The 22,202-nt window shown below is 36.2% G+C and overlaps 1 protein-coding gene across 1 annotated transcript in view; it reads left to right on the top strand.

Annotated features, from left to right (window-relative positions):
* Positions 1-948: 948 nt before the first annotated feature.
* LOC145780649 (uncharacterized) overlaps positions 949-22,202 on the top strand; it is a 32,608-nt gene continuing 11,354 nt past the window's right edge. Inside the window, exons 1-21 of the mRNA XM_082592272.1 lie at positions 949-1,080; positions 1,416-1,487; positions 2,700-2,828; positions 3,230-3,423; positions 4,067-4,152; positions 4,527-4,627; positions 5,178-5,375; positions 6,538-6,604; positions 10,887-10,993; positions 13,152-13,227; positions 13,568-13,692; positions 14,356-14,550; positions 17,089-17,161; positions 17,580-17,650; positions 18,027-18,215; positions 18,700-18,771; positions 19,003-19,098; positions 19,327-19,464; positions 20,714-20,833; positions 21,100-21,279; positions 21,726-21,891. Of these exons, the coding sequence (XP_082448398.1) occupies positions 949-1,080; positions 1,416-1,487; positions 2,700-2,828; positions 3,230-3,423; positions 4,067-4,152; positions 4,527-4,627; positions 5,178-5,375; positions 6,538-6,604; positions 10,887-10,993; positions 13,152-13,227; positions 13,568-13,692; positions 14,356-14,550; positions 17,089-17,161; positions 17,580-17,650; positions 18,027-18,215; positions 18,700-18,771; positions 19,003-19,098; positions 19,327-19,464; positions 20,714-20,833; positions 21,100-21,279; positions 21,726-21,891 (2,587 nt within the window). The remainder of the gene's footprint in view (positions 1,081-1,415; positions 1,488-2,699; positions 2,829-3,229; positions 3,424-4,066; positions 4,153-4,526; positions 4,628-5,177; positions 5,376-6,537; positions 6,605-10,886; positions 10,994-13,151; positions 13,228-13,567; positions 13,693-14,355; positions 14,551-17,088; positions 17,162-17,579; positions 17,651-18,026; positions 18,216-18,699; positions 18,772-19,002; positions 19,099-19,326; positions 19,465-20,713; positions 20,834-21,099; positions 21,280-21,725; positions 21,892-22,202) is intronic.

The following is a 22,202-nucleotide window of genomic DNA, read 5'->3' as shown; positions in this document are numbered from 1 at the left end:
AGAGCCGAATTCTACTGTAACATTATGCACAATAAAGTTATTTAAAAACAAAAGTTCTAAAACTAAGTAAAGCCTATAGATTTAGGAAAATCCAATGTCCTATGGGACACTATGGTAATGGTGGTCTTCAATTTAAGGTTTATCTGCTGATAGCCTATAGGCTATCAGCAGATATATATATATATATATATATAACACATAAAACAATGAAAACTATCAATACTACAAAAAAGTGCTCAATGCTAAGCAAAAAAGCAAAGCAGAGCAAATTAAATCAAATATAGTTATTACTATCTGAAGCCTTTACAAATTGTTTCACCTAACGGATCATCAGAAGGTCTTCACATAGATGTGCTATATATATATATATAAAAAATTTGATGATTGTCATTCCAAAAATTTCCGTAATTTGTTTGGGAAACATTTAGATTTTTGCTAGATTAATTTGTGTGGGCTTAGTGTACATTTGCGTATATCATGATTTTCCAGCGATAACTGTATTGAACAGTGCAGGTCAGCTGTGTAACATGTATGGCCTGTTCATTAAAGTAGTGTGTTCCAGTTTTCAAATTAGTTGTTTGAGTTTATTTGTTTATGAACGTCAACCATATTGGTCTTTGTTATCATTACTCTCAGTACTTGCCTCCATGTAGATGGTTTTGATGGATTGGATTAACTAGTAAAATATTTCAAATCAAATGTATTGACTTTTTCTTGCCTTAATTTTCCATCACTGTTATTTATTTTTTTTTTTATGCAAGTTTAGTTTATTTTTATTGACTTGTCATTGACACAACAGTCAAGTAGATGCAACAAACCTGGCTACTAAACTTTTCAAAAAAACTATTCACTTTTTTCAGTTCTTTAATGAATATTAACTTAGTAGTGTGTCACACGTTAAAATTACATCTCAACATCATTAGTAAAGCTTAATAATAAATTGATTAAATGGAAGCAAAGTTGCTACCTGAATGTAATCCGGCATCTCAAGTTTTGCAAAGGATCAATGAATTTCAGTTATCAAGACAGCAGTCAAAAACACGAGATGAATTGTCAGAAATCAAGACCAGGATTCAAAATGTAAATTAAACTCCTGACCGTATTTAAAGGTTATGCTGTATAAAAATGGTCAATGGTCATAACAAGAAACATGTCATGCTATCCATGATCTGCTTTAGCTACTAGTTTTTACTGTAATGGAATTTCCAAATGTATTCTTGTACTTGTGTTTTGCATTAAGATTTTTACTTTGAAATTGAAAGTATATCAGAAAATTCAATCATTTGAATATTATCATAGAACTTACATAATTATATCACTTGCGGTAAAGGACATGTTGTACGTCACTGCAGTTGGATAAACTTTATTATGTAGCTCACCGTTTAAAAGTGATACATTTTTGTTGTTTATTGCAGGCTCTTGAAGATTATGATGATTCTAATGTATTATCAGCAGACCCAGCTCGAGTAGAGTTTCTAGATGACATGGTATTCATATGAAATAATATTCATCATTAGTTGATTCCCACACTAGGAAAACTTTTCTGGTACCGTATATATAGTAGTTATAACCTAAATAAGGCAATTTTTCTGTTTGAAATGGTTGACTGGTTTGCCAGTGCACTCCACTTAAACTCTTTTATTTTAATAACAACTTTAATTCAATGTTTTTATCATCTTCAACGAATTATGTCACTTTTGGCAGATGGTTTCCTCATATATTTTTAGGCTACGCTATTCTACTTTTTGCTACTCTCGTTAGGGTGATGTAAATTCTTTCTTCAGCATCATCCTGCCATCTTCCTTCTAGCCTAGTTCTTTTTGAATCTCTTGGAAACTACTATGTGATTATCTTGGCCCATCTGATTGATTTAATTTTTATCCTCAGACTGGGAAAGCTTCTTTGAGAGCTAAATCCTGCAGTTTCGCATACTTGTAAAAGCTTTGAAGAACTAATGCAGGCCTAATCACCGAGATTGACAAAGTGAAGTATCAGATAGTTGTTGAAAAGTTATTACCAGGGAATTGTTCCATCCACTTGGTGCTGCTGAATGGAGAGCAGTCCTGAAATGCGTTGCTCAAGTGTACTGTACAGTGTGGGTCTGCTACTATTCGGTGAGTCCGATTCGGTGAGTCCGATTTGGTGAGTCTGATTCGGTGAGTTCCTAACCTCTAACCCCTAACCCTAACTCCAATCCCCTAACCCTAAAACGGCAATGATAATTAGGCTACGGTACCCGATAATTTAAAAAAAAAATTGAAAAAATCCCCCGTTAAGGGATCGGACTCACCGAAACGGGCCATTCCGGTACAGTGTACACCCCGATAGCCTCACCAGCGCCGCTTGATCTTGAGTCTGGTGCTTGTGATACTTAGCTGATAGGGCAAACTGTTGTTCGACATTCCTGTTATTTGTCTTATTCATTGGCACTTTAGGTTTTTTGCCATTTAATAAAATCTTTTATATATGTTTTTTTTTTGTGATAGCTTCATTTCTTACCTTGCCTTTTCTGTTTATTTTCACAGTGTTCAGTATTCTTCAGTTTATGTTTCTTGAGGCATTAAGGCAGCTGCCAGTTTTCTTTATAGAGTTGCCTTGTAGAGTCATGTTGGCAACATTTCCATTAATCCAAAATTAATTTAAAAGTTGATGCAATTTTGATAATACATATTTGACAATATTGCTTTGCCACTGTACAGAAACAATTTGAAGATATGCTTAAAGACAACTTTTTGAAAAATGAATACCAACAAAGACTGTCAATATTCATTGTTGGCTACAAGGATCTTTGCACTCAAAGATTGGACATTCTTTCCCAACTGTCGGAGGTTTGTTGTGATTGTGTTAAAGCTTCTATTAACTTTTACTGATATTTCAGACTTGTAAGTCAGAAATCTTTTTCTTAATATGCTTTGTTTTACTATCATTTGTGGCCAAATAGTGGTCATTTCATATATTAAATATCGTACCTTGTATAAGTTGAATCCTAGCATGTACTTTTGTTTCTATCCGGAATGCTGACCAAGAGGTCACACAAGTCATATTCATTGCTTTACAGTTATCCACTCATCTTATAGATGGACAATTGGACATTACCATGTGAATATCACCACTACATCCAGAATTATTAAACCTTTGTGGTTGTTGACATAAAATACAATAAAAATTAGTAGTGGAAAACTGCAAAAAATGTTTCATTTCTTAATTGTGGTTCTAACCTCCCATTTAGTTTTTCAGTATTTACAACTATGGCGATGAGGCGGATGAATCAATATCTGACAGCCACGTTGAAGACTTGAACCAGAGCATGCAAGCTACTCTTGATACTATGGAAAATGCTCTCGGTCATTTGGATGACGTAGGCAGTCATATTCTTGGCTATATGGGGCATTTGCATTCAATGACATCCAGTAAGACCACCAAGTAAGTGCTGATAGCAATATCTGGACTTTGGCTTGTCTATTTATGTTATAAATGTAGTTAGTTATATGCTATGTTGCTGCTGACTCTGTCTCCAGGAGGACAATGCATTGTAAACCAGCTTGATGAACCTTACTTAGGTGCGCTGCTATGTTAAGCACGTTGATATCATCATCATAATCCATCGTCGGTTTGTTCCCCACTAGTGGGGGTGGCCGATTGTTTCCGCGCAGCAATTGTCTTAATCCCTTTTCTCCATTTCACCCTGTCCCTTGCATCTTCCTCCTTCAGTCCGACTTTTTTAAACTCATCCTTCACTTGTTGTTTCCACGTTCTTCTTTGACGAACGCGTTTCCTAATATATAATATCTAATAATATAATATAATATTATTAGATTAATATTAATATCTAATTAATATTAATATCTATTATATTAATATCTAATATATAATATAATATGATATCTAAATAAATATCAGCAACACAATACTGCTACTTCAGCAAAACGTCACCTCGTGCGGAGAATTCATTTATTGTAAATTACTTTAAATGTAAAACACACAACTTTCCTTAAAGTTGACAATGGCATGTTTCGTCATAGAGCAGCAAAGCAATAACGTCATGAATATTATTTTATTTTTAAAGAAGCAGGAAAAAGCTTGAGAAATCTCTACAAAACGCCAAAGATGAAATATTGAAATTAACCGAAAAGATTCGCGTTTTTCAGCAAGGTTAGCGCTGAGAGCAACTTTCTCAATTTTGTTTTTAACTTTCGTTTGATACAACTTATCTTTAAACTTACAAAATCCTGAACTGAAACTGTAATATCAACAATTCAATGTAATCGCTTGTTGATTACTGGTGTATGCGAATGGATCATATTGTTTATGTTTTAGTTTTTTTGCTAAAATTTGGTTTTGAGCAAGCACCTGCATAACGCTTGGTCCTAGTTTGAACTGGCTATTAGTGGATTTCTTTTATTTACTTTCGATTATTATGCTTTTGCCCTTATCTTTTAATAAGACCAAAATTGAAATTATATACTTTGAGTTGTGTTGCTTACATGAAATGCTTTGATTTGTTGCGAAAAGAGATCTTCTTTCAGATCTGGGATCACGTGATGCAAAAATCGACAAAATAAACACGCATCTTGACGCGAAGAAGATGGAGATAGCAAATTTGAAAAATCAACTGGAAATTTCAAAGGTTTTCAACTTAGCATCTGATGTGTTATAGTCCGTTGATCTTTTAATTCGAAAAACAAATTTCTATATGATATAGTGCAAACGATGAAAGCCTATGATCAAGCAATAGCGGTTTCAGTCATGGTGTGAGTAAATAAGCGTGCACTACATTGGCAGCTCTTTGGAAGAGCTTTCATATTTGTTTTTTGATCAGTGAAGATGATTCCACCCTCAAACGTCGAGCGTATTTACTGATTCACTGCACTTTCTAGCTGTGAAGCTAATGGTAGTTGAGAGTAAGGCATCCATGCATTGTTTCGCACCCGGCTTACCTTCACCAAGCTCAATCTGGTATCGAAGTAGGATTACACGGCTTGAAGCGAAGTACCTCATTTTGTCATTTCATCAGTAGCTTAGTGATATGGATCAAAACTGAGTTTTGCAAGACAAACTCATCCCAGCCAGCGCTTGCTGTTATTTGTTATATCATAACAACATCTGATGACGTTGCAAGGATGTGATAACTTTTAGAGATGAATTTTTTGTTAATTATATTGGCATTATCTGTTCAGCGAACGCATCTCACAATGGAGGACAAACTGAGACAAGAGAAAAATGCATTGGAAGAAGCACTTGAAGATCTTAGACAAAAAGTTGAGGAAGCTCAAGATACCACGCAACCACGTACATCCGACCTCGCTCAAACTGGATCAAGTTATTCTGGTAGAAAGGTTGACTCGAAACTCCAGGAAATACGCGACACTGCCTTGGTATGTATGTGTTTCATTATATAAAAGTACTTTCTAATTCCTGCGTTAAAGCAGTGTATGTTTAATTGTTTATGTTGATTCAGTGCGAAATCAAACTGAATCAGTCCAAAATAATTTCTTGCTTGTACAGTGTACAAGTACATTGTACAAAGCTACAGTATGTAAATGTTTTCCAGCCTGATGATTTGCTTTATATTATAATATTCCTTTCCAAGTAGCTGCTGCAATAACACAGAAGTTCTTTTTTTGGTGCACGTGAAGCAAGCGAAATCATGCTAGTGCGGTGACATAACATAATCCGTTCATAATTGAGGCTTCACTGATGCGATGCATACGCCCTCAGAGCTGTTTGCTGATATTAGGCTTTTAACAGTCGACCTTCAATGTGGTAGATGCTGAAATGATGAAGATATAAAAAATAGAAAACAACAGAAGATTTGAGAAATATGTTATTTATTTATTTGGATTTTTTGACTGTCAACCACCAGTATACTGTATATACATTAAAATGGTTATAGGCAAATTGTTCGTAAGCAATTGTTCGTAAAGCAATTGTTCGTAAAGCAATTGTTCGTAAAACAATTGTTCATAAACTGTTTTTCGTAAAATGAAATCCGTAAAACAATTCTTCCTAAAGCATTTCTTCGTATACATCAAATTTTAACTGCATGCACGAAAAAATGCTTTAGGAAGAATTGTTTTACGAAGAATTAATTTTACGAACAATTGTTTTACGAACAATTGTTTTACGAACAATTGCTTACGAACAATTGCTTTACGAACAATTGCTTACGAGCAATTTGTCGGACACCCATTAAAATGGCAGTTGTTGAACTCACACAAAACAGCTGGTAAATCATTCAACTTGCGATATGCTGTTAGTTTTTTTTAATTTTTTTTTTTTTGCTTTTTGACTGACCAACATTGCGATGTCTAGTTAAATAATATGAGGTGTTCTACTGGTGCAAATTGAGCTAAACTATCACCAGATGTATGCACTATGCAGTGACAATCTGCTTTTATTATTATTTAATTAAATACCTGGTGAACAGCCTCATTCAATTTTCAGCATTGCAATGTCTAGATAGATTGAGCCACAATGTGTCGAGCAAATGAATGACAAATTGAGCTTTTCTTAGTAATCCTTGTGTTCATATTTCAGGACGAACTGGGACGATTTAAACTGAGAATTGAAGCTGAGACAATGGATGTCCCGCACATTAAGCGAGGTGAGGAGAAAATTCGGCTAATATTTTCAAAAGGTTATTGAGATGTGGGGGGTTCGTAAAGTCATTAAGGCCTCGATCAAACTAAAATGGAAGATGCCATACTTGAGTTGATGATCTATAGCGTCTTCCAATTCCATTTTCGTTCGCTTGGTGCCTTGAAAGCTGGAGTTCATACAAAGTTTATACGAGAGTTTAAGAACGACCATCATTTAACGATTAAAATTTAAAGCCCTCTACTGAACAATCCTTTAAAAAGTTCCGAAGGTTTCCAACGTTTTTTATCCACACGTTCTATGTAGAATATTAATTTATTGACTTAAAGCAATTGATAATAATCACCAATCAAAACTTCTAAAAAATCTGTCTTGGATGGTCAAATCATTCTTTTAGTGTTTACATATTTTTTAATCTGTGTTTATATGCACGTGGGACTGTTTGGCAATCTAAGTAACTTTATACAGACTGATAACACATTTTGTTGAACCTGTAACTTCATTCAAATAAGTTCAAGAGACGAGTTAATAAAACTTGAAATAATTCTTACTTTGTTATTTAAACCTTATCTACACTTTCGAGGGTTCTGCTGCTTGATTGCATGTTACCTTGGAATTAGTATGAATTTAATAAACCAAGCATTGTGAAGCATGTGGGAATAGACTAATATGAACATAAAACGGTATCTATCGATTTTGTCTCACGCGACATATATTGTATCTTCATTGATCCATTGCATTTTCATTGCTCTTTACACAAAAAGACAATTCTGAAATTATTCACATCTCTTGTGAGGTTTAGTTTGGAAATTAGTTCTTACGTCATCAGGGCATGAGACCATGTTTCACGAAAGATTGACTTTGGTGCAGGAAATATGTAAACATTTATTTTGGAAAATCAACTTGCAATTTAAAACTACCACTTGTTACACTCCCGCACGAATGTGCCTCTAAATGAGCATTCTCATCGACTGAAATCAATACACCCATTTATGCCAGTTTCTCTACTTCTGCCAAGCGAAGTTAACACGCAATTTGTGTGCTTTGTGGAACGCAGCATGGAGATTAGATGCAGTAAGGTCATTTTCTTTCACCTCTGGTACCGATACCCGGCCCTGCCGAGACAGGAGCGGTTTCATGTCAGTCGCCTCTGTAACAATGTGGGATTTTCCGCTCATCTATAAATAGGGTGTCTTCTTCTTTCACTGGTCTATTTTTTTAGGTATAGAGAGCAAAAATTGGTTGCTCTCTAATTACTTCTCATTGTAGTCAGTGCAAACATGGACGCCTTGCTGTGGTAAAAGGGGTAGCCCATCTACCCTAACAGAGATTCAGACGAAAAATACATTTTTCTAAGCTTTATTGGCATTGCTATTAAGATTAAATGTAGGTTAGATGTATGTGTTATGTTGTCACGTTGCACGTAATATCTGTTGGGTAGAATCGCGGCATATAATTGTGATTGTTAAACTAAATTTCCAGTTTTCAGCATCCACTAATCAGCAAAATCAAAGTGATTTTAGTATTGCATCCGCGTAGAATTATTTTACCAAATGTTCGTTTATCGTATGGACACATAGGCAATGACATTGGTGAAGATTTTTCAATCAGTAGCCTACCCTGCCGACATTCGAACCAGGTATAAATTTTCATGCATGCTTTCATTTCTTTCAATCAATTTTGTAGATATCCTCACACCGGATCAGGAAATCAGGCAAGAGCTCAGTGTGGTTTGAGCGTGACTTGCGTGGTGTGTTTGTGTTTTGTTCGCTTTGATTTTGCGTGGTACCCCATCGTAAAAGTTTGATTGTCACGTGACCATCCGAAGCGAAATGTTGAAAATACGTAGTGTTTTGAAGTGATAAAATACTTTGGTTTGCATGAGCTTGGAAAAGTTAACGTTAATCCATTAGCAGTTGCTGCACAACTTATGCTTTCTGGTACCAGTATGGGTTGTGTAACAACTTTTAGTCTACTTATTTTCGTTTAGAGACTTCTCAAGCCCAAAAACATGAAACTCATAGAGTTTTCGTGACTAAAGTCCCGAAGTTAACCAGACAAGTTATTTGAAGAGAATAAGATTCAATTAGTTTTGTTTTGAAATATTTTGAATTACATTTGTCACTAACATGCATTTTTCATTTCAATTCATTTGCATGCCTTTGGTTTGAATTGTTTTTTGCTGGGCAGTAGCAGACTTAGAAAAAAAAAGTGACAACGTCGTTTGGACGAAGCAATTTTTTTTCAAAAGATAAGACATTGCAAAAGTTGTTACTTAAGAATATAAAAGCCTGTTTGTACCAACAAGTTAACATATGTCCATGAAACGCCAAGAACGCAACGCGTGGTAAGGTCAAGATACGACGTGAAGTAGGTGGCTTCTGTGAGAAGTTAAACTGGTAATGTAGCCACCAATAAATCCGGTTGTTATTAAATTGTATTCTGTGCATTTCATCCAACACCTGGAAACATGTCATTGATGGCTATCCCTTGTTTTCGAGAATGATTGTCACAATCAATGTGCAAGGCCTCGCGTCGGGCTGCTTTGCGTCTTGACAGAATGTGCTGTTTTCATTATGGAATTCTTGAGCGGTATGTTATTATCGGGTATTGACCTAAAGTAACCTCTGATGACGAAATCTGTATTATGTAACGTGTTTTCTACAACCTTCGACCCTACGTGACATTCTAGAGACTTCTGTTGTTTACATTTAAATGCTACGTGACCGAACGATGGTTCTTTATGATGTAACCTTCTCGAAGTTACTGGACTGAACAGCCAACTATAAATAGTGGTGTAGTTTGTGTAATTTTTATTCTGAGATTATTATTATGGTGATTATTATGATGATTATTATTGAGTTGGTTATGAGAGTTGTGCTATGAGTTGTGAATTGGTAGTTGATGCAGAAATTAGAGTTATTTGAGAAGCCGTTCGTTAAAGTTCTTCAAGAAGTCAGATTATCATTTCACTAGTAAAATTATTCGACATTTAATTGACTGCTTTTCGGTTTGACCCATTAAACTACGTCATTGAACCTTTCCAAGTCTTTTTCCTGGTAAGAGATAGAAAGAAATCGTGACAATGATGATCTTTGCACAATCACATTTAAATGAAAAAAGCATTATATTATTATGGGGTGTATCCGAACCTCATTACCTTAATTTTTCTAAGCCTTCCTGTCCTTCACCTAATTCTACAGTCTGTGTTTCTGCACTTCTGTGTCCTGTTCGAATTATTGGAGAAATGTTTTTGTTTTCCGACCTCTTTTTGTTATGCCTTAGTTTGGTTACGAAAAAATAATATTACTAATTTCTTGTTGACTTCTAAAGCAGTGACCTGTCAGCTGTAATCTTTGTCTTCTCATTATGTCAGTAAGAGATGGCAAGTCACTGGTTTATTGGTGAAGTGCTGTTTCTAGTTAATGTAGAGTGCCTTTCTTAGAAGTTTTTAAAATTTATAAATTGGTACATAATTTTCTGTTCTGAAGTCAGGAGCGACTCCAGGTCTAAACCGTAACTTCTGCTAATGATGGATTTTGATGGAACAATCCTAAAATATCTCAAAACTGAAAAACTTTCACTTTATTGCTTCCAACCCTCGACAAGACGATGAAAACTGATGGCGATGCATCCTGCGATATAATCAACTCGCTATATGTGGCATTTGCTTGAAGAACATGTAGTGTAACCTACAGTTCTAAAACATGCAACAAGACAATGTTGTCGATTTAGTGTCAGTTTCGTTTCTCTATACACTGCGTCTCAGTTTTTACAGCCTAAATGAGATAAAAAAGAAATAGAAACATTTTAACAAAAGAATAGTTAAAATCAAGCATAAAATATCGATAAAAAATACAGAAAGTAACGTTGGACTATCGAAAATGTGTTCTTTTTATTGTAAGATTGTATTGGTGTGAGCTCTGGAAATTTCAATCACGGGAGAGGTTTGGTTGAGTGAAAGAGATTGCTTGAATTTCTTTTTTTTGCGTGTCATTCTGTTATTTTCTTTTTGCACTGCATGTCAAAGTTAAGGGGATATCTGATTTGTTCTTTTTCGTTATCTAAAAAAATCAATGTGGTTACTTTCAAGACTTATCCAAATGCCGGAGTCGCGCCACTGACTTAAATCAATTTGAACTTTGTGATTCCTTACTTTGGTGGCAGCTTACAAAAGCAGCTCAACGTCTATTAACATTAAAATGATGCATGGAGGACTGGAGGTCAAGTGTTGACTTAGTTGCATGCCTTTTCGATCCACTGCTTACTTTACTGGTTTCTTGCATCAGAACTTGCTGAGCACTTTCAAGTCCAGCTGGAGCAGATGCGAATCGTGCATTCAGAAGAGTTGGATGGTTGGAGGGAAGAATGCCGAAGTCACATTTTCAAGATTCTAGTAATTTTTTACTATATCTTTGCATTTTTTTAACGTCGGCTAAATGTGTTTTCACGTAAATTTGATATGTTTAGAGTTTAATTGAGCTCAAACATTGTGCAACTTCTATTACAACACTAAACGTTGTCATCACTCGAGTGATTAGGTAGAAAACCTTTGAATAAGTTAAAACTAGCTACAACCCAAATACGTAGGCTAGTATTTTTGAATTTTATAGTTATACCTTCATTCAATATTACCATAAACGCTAAAATAGTTTATTCCTAGACAGTCAAATCCGTCATTTTTACATTGATTCAACGTCTGCAGATGTTGAATCAATGTAAAAATGGCAGATTTTGCTAGCTGCGCTGTTACGTTTTTCAATCACTCTGAAACATTTTACCAATAATAATAAAAACATTCATTTTACTGATATAAAGTTAATCAATGAAATTAATGCAAAAAAAACTTCACACTTAAAGAATCGTCACATTCTTTTTGAAATAAACTTCCTCTAGTCGTGTGTACACTATTTTTATGTGCCTATTTTATTTATATTTTCAGCTCAGCACAAGAAACACATAACACTATATTTTAAACTTTAAACTACCCTTAAAAACGTCACTTTAGCAAATACGGTTATCATAAAGTCTCAAGAGAAAGTATGCTATCAGGTGATGAATTAATTGAGCAAATTTGAGGTTTAGTAAGTCAATAAAAGCTTAAATAGAAAGACAAAGGGGTGTCTGTAACTTGACACCCATGTAAGCTTGGCAACCCATCCAGTACAGGTCTCGGCTTTAGTGCTGAAAGGGCAAGGAAGTAGACAGGCTGTTGCGTAGTTATGATAGTTACATTGCTTTCACGTTTACCAGACAATGCAAAGATTTTATCAAGACATTTTTAAACCTAGATTTATAATGTTTTATGTGTAGTTTCTATCAATTGACTCACAGTCTAAAGATGCAGACAAAACTAAACCTTAAGCTGCAGTCGATGTATTGTTTACTTGAGTGCGACATTTTAGACATTTCACAAGCGTAGAAGAAAGGTGAAGCCAGTGTAGCTGTCTGCAAAGGCACTTGTTCCCCCTGCTTTAGTGTCACCAAGATGGCGTCCATATCAACAGTGTCGTCCATAGATTTGAAGCAACTCAGAGCAGTAAGTCACTCAGTTATGAATTCAGTAAAACTAAATTCCAGAACTCTTCATTTCCTTTTCTCACACGGTCTATTTCTGCACTTCTAAGTAGGCCTACATCTATTTATTACAGCAATAATATTACAAAAAGACTGTCTTATGCCAGGCACAGCAAATTAAGCTCATAAAATAGCAGTCAACAAAGTAACCTTTACCGACTGTTTCACCTTAAAGTGAAATTGTACTTATGAGAGACACGGGCCACAACGGTTTCTCTTAGTTATAATAGTAATTACCCACCTATTCACACAAACTAGCTAACTTTATATCCATGTAATCCATTGTATAACTCTGGTCAACAAAAAAAAAAAAATTTTTTCTTGCATGGGTTTTGAGAACTGATTTTGGGTAACTTTGGGGTGCTGAATCCGAATCTGATCTCAGATTTATCCTATCACGTCAAGTTTGTGAGATATGATAACAGCAAATTGCTACTTTTGTCAAAAGTGGAAGATTTGGCATTGCGTTTACCACCAACATATGCAGTGCTATAACGAAAGGTTAGTGTTAGACAGGCCAAAACAGCTTAAATAAGGTTACTAAACAAGCATTGCCATAGGCCTGTTTAAATCTTTGTGGTTTCATGCAAAACGTTGACGGGGGAGGGGGTCAGTTATACTTTTAGCCTCTCTTTTAGCTTGTTACTACTGCATGGTTAATAATGTTGCTTAGAAAACAAATTGGTATCAAAATTATAGTTGGTGGGTGTATTTCAGCTACTTACGAACTACATGGCCTGGATTTCTGGATATAGCACAATATGTATCACTGTATGTGCAATAAACGCAACATCAAATCTTCCACTTTTGACAAAAGTAACAATTTGCTGTTATCATATCTCACAAACCTGACGTGATAGGATAAATCTGAGGTCAGATTCGGATTCAGCACTCCAAAATTACCCTAAATCCATTGAAAAACTCCATGCAAGAAAAGTTGTGTTGACCAGTGTAATCGCGCTTCCGAAACGTTTCAGGAAATAGAAGTTGGAGATGAAGAATCACAGAAATGGATGCAGCAGGGCAGCCAGCCTGGCTCTGGACAAACGAAAGGTGAACCGTGTGAAAATAAACATTCATTTCCTCAAAGTCTGGAAATCTTTTCAATGAGACTTATAAAAGTTGCAATGTCTTTACCGTTGCTCAGTGAACACTGCTACCTTCATCGAGCGTTTTTTTTCTTCTGAAAATCCCAGTTCCAGTTTGAGCACAATTAAAATGAAGTTTGGCCATATTTCCTTGTTTTTGTTCTTTTCATAATGTATCAATTTTTCAACACAATTAATAATTAAACCTCTTGTTTTTGTTTTTTTTTATGTACTTTTGGATGAGCGCTTTTTGATTACTGAATTGCTTTTTTCTGTTATGCTTAAAAATATATGTTTTGTTACAGAAAAACAATCATCTCCCTATCAAACCTCGAGCGTATATTCCGACCCTAAGCCACCCACAACCGCTGAGATGAATGGAGCTCATCAACAACAAAATGACAATAACGTCATGGATGGAGACGGTCAGGTAGATTATGCATCTGGCGTATCGAAGCTGTTTTAGCGTGGGATGAAAAATTCTTTGTTGCTTAAGTCCGGCATATTTTTATACATTTGTTCAATTCTAAGCCGCAGTTTGTGTTGTAAAATGTTTCATTATTACGTCAGCGCATCTTATTGTTCCTATGCGACTCATCACAATATTTTGCCAATATCGACAATGATTGTGATGCTGATAGTGGGCATTAAAGTTGGTTTACGAACTGCTTTACCATGTCTGTTAGAATAAGAACTTGTTTCTACGTTTTAATTCCCACACCACCAGTTCATCGCATGCAGTTTACAATTTGTATTTTTAATAGCTCACAGTGGAGTAAATATATTTCCTTTGGCAACTAAAAGCTGATGAACCAGCTCTTCTCATCATTATCAAGGTTCAATGTTTTAAGACTGAGCTTCTGTGGTCCAAGTCACAAGGGGCGCAGCAAACGAGCTTAAGAAAAAAAAGATAGCTAAGAAATCTTGCACAATCAAAACAAACTAATTGCTGGCATTTTGTGACATCAGGAAATAAAAACAATCTGGTTTTGTAACTAGTAACATTTATCGATAGAGTATTCGTCGCCACAAAGGCGCGTCATGCCCAAGAATCTGCTCTAATATATCAGCAACTTTAATCTTGAAATCTTAGGCCAACTTAACTGTGGAAGAAATCGCCAAACAATTCAACGACTATCGTCAAAAGTCGATGGAGGAGATGGCTTTGCTTAAGGAGAAGCTCCAACATCCGGATGGGATGCGGGAGACCATGAAAGCAGAATCTCTAAAGTGGCAGGAGGAAAGATCAAGATTACTATCTCACATCGAAGAATTGAAACTTTTACAAGTTAGTATTGTAATAATATGTTAAAGCTTTGGTAGAGAGTTTGCTTTGTTGAACCATAGAGAAATAAAACAAAGTAACTTCAGCGGGTTTAACATGATGTATTACATACACATTACACAAATATAACATAATTAAAAATAAACTCTAACGTTTTCGACACGTACGTGTGTCCTCATCAGGAATTACATATCTGCAATATACATAAAATGAAAATGGTAAGGTATACTTTGCACTATAACTGTAACTGTATACTAACGACACTCCAGACTGAAAAGCACAACTGAACGAGTGATACAGGAATGATTACAAGTAAATTATACGGTGGAAAACAGATCACGTGAGGTGTATACCACAGGCATTTGACAAACAATTAGAACACACACAAGAGGAACGATGAGCCACAGGCGAATAACTGCCAATGTATGTCTGGTTTGTGTCACGCAAACAACTAAATTTATACACAACGTTCGAAGAAAGAGCGAAGGGGGTAGGCGACTTCAGTTGAAAATATTGATGCACTTTAAATGTTTTATACACAGGATGAATGTCACATGAAAATTTCTTTTTTATAAGTTTAGCTAGGTTTTTTGCAAAGCTTGTTGAATCTTTTCCTAAATAGGGTATACAAATAAGGGTATATAAAATTATTTAAACCTCTTAAACTCGCAGCATAAAAATATCGAATTTACACTGGAAAAATCTAATGATACCATCGCTTTTCTTGATGTTGAAATTGAAATTAAACCCAATTCTTTTGACACCTGGATTTGGCGAAAACCTACCAACACTGGCTTGCTTTTAAATTATAACGCTCTATGCCCTAACAAATGGAAATCTGGTTTAATTTTGTGTCTGTTGTCTCTTGCTCGTTTGGTGTGTTCTGATAATCAGTTGTTTCAGAAAGAAATCAAGAAATTGAAAAATATGTTTTATTTAAATGGATATCCTTCCCACTTTTTCAATAAAGTCTTAAACACCTTCATGGCTGATGAAATAAAGGACACGCCTGAAGAAGTAGATTTTAGTTATTTTATTAGTATACCCTTTTTAGGAAAAGATTCAACAAGCTTTGCGAAAAAACTAGCTAAACTTATAAAAAAGAAATTTTCATGTGACATTCATCCTGTGTATAAAACATTTAAAGTGCATCAATATTTTCAACTGAAGTCGCCTACCCCCTTCGCTCTTTCTTCGAAAGTTGTGTATAAATTTAGTTGTTTGCGTGACGCAAACCAGACATAACCAAAAGTGCAATTAAAGAGCACATCGCCTCTTGTGAAACGTGCACTGACAATGTCTCGATCGAACAATTTAACATCATCTCTCCAGGCAGATCTGAATTTCAGACTAAGATCATGGAAGCCTTAAGAATCAAACGTAATAATCCGTCTCTCAACCGGCATTTATTCGCCTGTGGCTCATCGTTCCTCTTGTGTGTGTTCTAATTGTTTGTCAAATGCCTGTAGTTTACACCTCATGTGATCTGTTTCCACCGTATAATTTACTTGTAATCATTCCTGTGTCACTCGTTCAGTTTGTGCTTTTCAGTCTGGAGTGTCGTTAGTATACAGTTACAGTTATAGTGCAAAGTATACCTTACAATTTTCATTTTATGTTTATTGCAGATATGTAATTCCTGATGAGGACACACGTACGTGTCGAAAACGTTAGAGTTTATTTTTAATTATGTTATATTTGTGTAATGTGTATGTAATACATCATGTTAAACCCGCTGAAGTTACTTTGTTTTATTTCTCTAATAATATGTTGTTTACGTTGTTTCTACGTCTCGTAATGTCCATTTACTAAATAAACATAATTTCCCCATCGCCCATATTCTTTCTTTTGTTGATTACTTTGTCGACATGGTTTCACCCTCTAGCTGTTTTTTGTGCTTGTGAACGAATTGCCTTCATTGCGACATTTTGTTGGGATGGCCTCGTTTTAAGTTAGTTAAAAATTTAGTAATAAAGTAATCTTTAATTTTTTGACGAGAACCCAAATTTAAAACATTGCTTGTACTGAAAACTTTAAACCAAAACAGTACCATACAGTTGAAGACTTCGACTTTTTTTCTATGAGGCTAAATATTCGTTTGTTGTTTTGATGTTCTATGGCCTGTACAGGATTTTATATCATACAATAATCAATCTTCGGTCAGTTCAATCATACTTTTCGATAAATTGAAGCTTTAACATCTCAACATTACTTGTAGTCAAGAAATGCATTTCAAACGTTTTCTTAAACTGTAGCGTTCCTACACGGTCGATTGCGATTGATGACTAGGGTTTCAAGAAGGCTGAAGTCATTAAATCAGCATTTCCACGACACAGTAATATTTAATTTTGTATACTTTCATATCATGGGGATAATTTTGTAGCAAAGGAGGATAGTTTTACCGTTGAGTTTTGACGGAGTTTTTTTCCTTTTTAAATATTTTTTGAACACAATTTTGTGAACGACTTTGCTTTGAGAAGCTTGGAAGTTACTTTTTTGTAATAATAGTTTGTCTCACCATCTGGCACAATTTTCATTTAGGAGGCGGCAGAGGCAGATGCTGAGGAAGCCATGAAGAATCTGGAAGAGTTTGCAGCCGAGCAAGAACAAATAGGTAGAATTGCATTGTTCACGTAACAGATTTTGTGGAAGACCTAGTCTTTCACTGCTGAACAAATATTTCAAAACTGAAAAGTTGATGTTTCAAATGCAACTTAAAATTTACAAACAACGTTTGCTTTCTGTCCAGTAACTCACAGAAGGTTTTACTCGTGGAGTAGTCGATTGGTCGATGCATGTGATAAATTACATGACGAAAAATCAGCAACACTTTTTTATATTTTTCTGTTGTTATTAAACTAACTGATTCTGTCGATGACATTCGCTGTTCAATGTTAATAATTTGAAATTGTGCTTAGTTTCTTAAAAGACCAGTTTCTGTCTTCAAGAGGTTAATCATTTTAAAGTCTCACGTTTCACTTAAAGGTTAATGGTAAACCTTGCGCTGCAATGTCAGTTATATTTATGTTCAGCTTCAGTCAACCGAGAAGGTCCTCATCTAGAGGAAGATGCTGCGCACCCTCTCACCGAGGATAACGTACAGGTTGGAAATGTATTAACTAAATCTTGCCATGCTATCTCACAACCTTAACATTTTGTTTACTGCGACTGTACATGACCCCTAGAATCGTATTGTATGATGTGGTTCAAAACCTTAATCTATATTTACCACTGAATATTTATTGTTTGTATCAACCATCACTATCCTTGCTACATGGTTGATAATTATGGTTTGTTATTATCATCAGCCAGTCATTTAATGCTTACACAATGCACATGCATGTTTTTGTTCTGTTGGATATGTCATCTGCCAATTAAATGGTTAACCTCTGTTTTCGTTTGCTGTAGCACTCATTGTAGTTTTATTGCTGTAGTCTTGTATGGTAGCGTTACATGAAGCAATAAAACATAATTCTTAGCAACTGGACGACTCCATCTCACCCCGAGCAGCATCCCCATCAACCTTCTCAAAGCCTGCCTCTCCAATGACCAGCCGGTCGCTTGTCAGCGCGTATCGGCAGAAGATAGCAGAACGGAGGGAGGTCATCAATAGGAGGCGTACGGAAGGCGTGGCCAGTCGTGCTGGACAGGATACCCCTCAGCACAAGGTATAAGATATTGCTTTGTTTAATAAAAAATTGTGTTGAATTGACCTTGATGGCTGTTTGCTGCTCTCATTTATTTGTTATCTGAGACTACCAGAGTAGTTCTACCTTTCCACAATACTTTGCAACAACAAAAAACTACAATAATTTTAAAAATTCAAAACCACACGTTGAAGCTGACCACGGCTGGGGGGGGGGGGGGTGGCTTCAGTGGCATTGTATTTGGTTGCGATCACTTGCCTATACTACGACAATGAATAGGATTGTTTAAAAAGGCAAAGGATATTTTAGGTTTGTGATCTATGAAAGAGCACCGGAGCAGCAATGGCTTGAACGGTTGCATTTTTTAAATTTCTTAGTACTTGTGGCAGCTGTAGATAATTTTCACTCCGTTACAAACGTAATAGTCGTCCCATAGAACGCTAATTAACATTTATATTCTTATGAGCGATTATCACTGCGAATACATTAACCGATTTTTCTTCAGGGCATGTTTGACGGTGGCTTGCTTGAAGAATTCCTGCGCTCATACAGAGCTGTAGTTCAATTCAAAGATAAGGTAATTTTACGTCATTGAAACTTTATCTCTTTGACGTCATAATTGAAGAATCCAGTTTCTGTTTGTTTATAAGTTATGGTATATTCTTAGATGATGACGAAAGTTAATATTTTTACTAACCACAACCGGAAGTAAGGCATTGTTTTCGTTTGCCTAAGAATATTTTTAAACGGAAACATTTATTCGAATTCAAGGTGGGTTAGAGAGTTTCACATTCTATTGCTCCTGCAGATCACTGAAGAAATGTCGCATTACCCCACCCACCAGATCAAAGCACACTCAATAAATTCGGTTAAAACCGATAACTATGACGCCTCTAACGACCAGGTAAGTTGAGATATGTAGCTCTTTTGTTGTTGATTCATCCACACAAGAGTACAAACTTCTACTTTTCTAGTATGATTTTCTTGCTTATTTTAGTTTTTTGGAAATGCCACATCGGTTTTCATCGAATTTTCAGCTTTGAAAAGTTATGAATTCTGTCTTTTACCAAATTTTTCTAGAGCGCCGCAGAGTATATAATATATATGTGAACAGCATATTTGCTGTTTATAGGTGCAAGTCTTTGTGTCACGCATGAGTGGTTCTGTGGAGCAGGTCTTGTCATGCATCACTGAGAACGTCATCTCCCTCTTAGCTGATACAACCAGTGAAGGAAACGATCATCTGCGGTTACAAATTGGAAGATTGCAGGTCAGCTGTTCTCTATTGCGTAGAACAGATTAACTTGTCTTGATATGATGCGCCACCTTTTGTGAGCCACGATGACCTGCTGCGCTGAAAACGCCAAGTGTTGTTTTTTTTATGTTGGTACTAGTGTAGTACGATGAGATGGCGCTGAGGATAAGGCGTTCCCTTTTCAATCTTGCAATCCTGGTTCGACTCCCGGTTTAAGCTGGTTGTGGAACAACACCGTTCATCTCTACCCACAGTGTTTTAAATTGGGTGGGCGTAGTTGCTGAAGGAAAGGCGGCCAAGAGAAAGGAACTAGCCATCCTACTCTCCTTAGTGCCGAAGGCTTAGTATAATGAGAACCTTATCTTCTCATCCCCCGATGCTTTAATTCAAGTATGGGAATCACCTTTACTAGTACTATAACAAACAGCATCCGATGGAAGGAAAGGTACATTTGATCACTTAGAGACTTTATTTTTGAAGTTTATATCTTTAGGACTACATTAGCTTTTTAAAAAGTATAAATTATTGTCTGCATTTGTTTTTAGTTTTACGTAGAAAATTTCCCTCAAAGAATTAAAATGAGTTATGCAGTTTTCTCATGTAAACGTTGCGCTTGTCTATATTTACATCAGCATGTGCTGGTATATTTAGGGAGGGGTATTGGGCCTAAAGTCGTGTATTTGTTGAAATTTTTGCAGTAGGCTTATCATTACTGCGTTGTTCATTTTCTGAATGTGATAGCTTTCAATACGACCCGCTTGTATTAATTGCAAAACAGCATCATGTACGTACAGCATGCAAGAGTCGTTGTGAGTATAACGTTGAATCAACGTCATGTTTGGTTAGGTAGCTAACACACCTGAGATTAAGGAAAATTATCCACACCCCTTTACACAATAGAAGTGAGCTAGATTAAAGTTAGCTAATTGGTTAAACGCAGGACTCAAGTTCAAGAGCGCAGGTTCTGCTCTCGGGATGTGCGCTTGAGCAACGCATTACAAGGACTGCTCTCCATTCAGCGGCACTTGATGAATGGAATAATTCTCCGGTAACAACATTTCAACAATCGAAAATTTCACTCTACCAATCTCGGTAACCGGCCTTGCGTCAGTGGTTCAAAGTCTCTACAAGTATTCGAAACTACCAGGGACTGCCATGAATTAATCCTTATGTGGAGGGTGTGGCCTTTCCTGTCCATAAAGATTCATAAAACCAACCAAACTAACACGTCGCTGGGCTCGTAAACGTTCCTTCTCCTTTGCAGGACGAACTGTCCACTCTACGAGCGGAATATGAGAAGAGAAGCCAACACGATGCCGCCATGATCATGCACATGCAAAACACACTGAGTGAAACACAACGAGGAAACACCACAGCTGCTGGGGTGACTATTGGTCACTCCTAAGTTAATTTATCAAACTGCGTTATATGATAAGCTCATTTACTTGTTGCATAAGATCATTTGCTTGTTTTGAACAATGTTTATGTGACAATGTAAACTTTCTGTGCAATAACGTTGAAGATACATGTTACACTAACGTTTCGCACACTACAACAAAGTCCGTCTTCAGAACGTATTCATGAACCCAATAAAGTTACGATTTCTACCTTACACGTGGCAATGAATTGTATTTTAATTACTTGTATTAGACTTCCGGATCCGGGTTCCCATCTTCTCCTGCTGTGGTTCCCATGTTCGGGAAAAACTCTTCTACGTCACACCGTCCTCCGACCAACGAGTCTGACGTCACAATCGTGTTCACGCGACAAGACACCGACCACAACGCGGCGGAACTGAAGAAGTCGGCCACGGCTGGGAAGATAACACAAGTGAGCCTGTGCCCGATGTCCTCACCCAGACAGCAAAATTTGTCTTTTCTACATTGACTTAACGTCTGCAGATTTTGCTGTCTCTTCACAGATTGTGGAGGTGATTAAATGAGGTTATGTTTCTTCTGGGAAAGGATAAGCAAGGCAAGTTTAAATACAAGCCGCGGAACATTCAAATGTCGCTAAATCTTTTTCTTTTGGTTTTAATTTCACACTGTGGCCGGTTTAGATTTTTGATTTTTACAATCGTCTGTTATTCGCATTTTCTTCTTTCAATCCCTCAGCTTCTACAATCTACATCCTCTCTTATGTACTCTCGTTATCGTCATTAAGATCTTCCTTTCCTTCTTCCCCTTCCGTTGATCGGTGGACAGTTTTCCTTCTTTTCAAATTAAGTCTGAACTTTAGAATCTTATTACGTCATGAAACATGAATCTTTTGAGCAGGGGACTCTTGAATCAGTGGTAACCACCATGGAGGCTTACAACGATATCCCAGCTCGTCGCATCCAGCATCTCGCCAACAAGCTCCTCCATCATAGGAAGATGAAAGTTATTGAGACAAACGTGAGGAATAGCAATCTTGTCACTTCTGAGGTCTTCACTATATTAGGTATGTCAGCTGGTTTGCTTTGTGTAGTCGGTTTCAATTTTTATTGTGTCAATATTTTGTACCAAAGAAATGCAGAGCTTGTATTTTGTTTTTAGAGTAATTTCTTCCTTTAGTCACATTTTACTTTTTTTACACCCTTTATTGATAGACCTAAACAAAACGATCAATGTAGAGCCGAGAATACGGTGATGTGACATGCAGTTAAACATGACAGTTTCATCCTTTACAAACTGCCGACTTCGACAACTACGGTTGTTACTACGACTACTGCATTATGGCTGCAAAGGCACTAATAGATTTTGCCCATCATC

This window comes from Aplidium turbinatum, chromosome 12, assembly GCF_918807975.1.
Source record: "Aplidium turbinatum chromosome 12, kaAplTurb1.1, whole genome shotgun sequence".
NCBI classification, from domain to species: Eukaryota; Metazoa; Chordata; class Ascidiacea; order Aplousobranchia; family Polyclinidae; genus Aplidium; species Aplidium turbinatum.
Note: the sequence above shows the minus strand (reverse complement) of the source record. Positions and strands in the feature narration are given on the sequence as shown.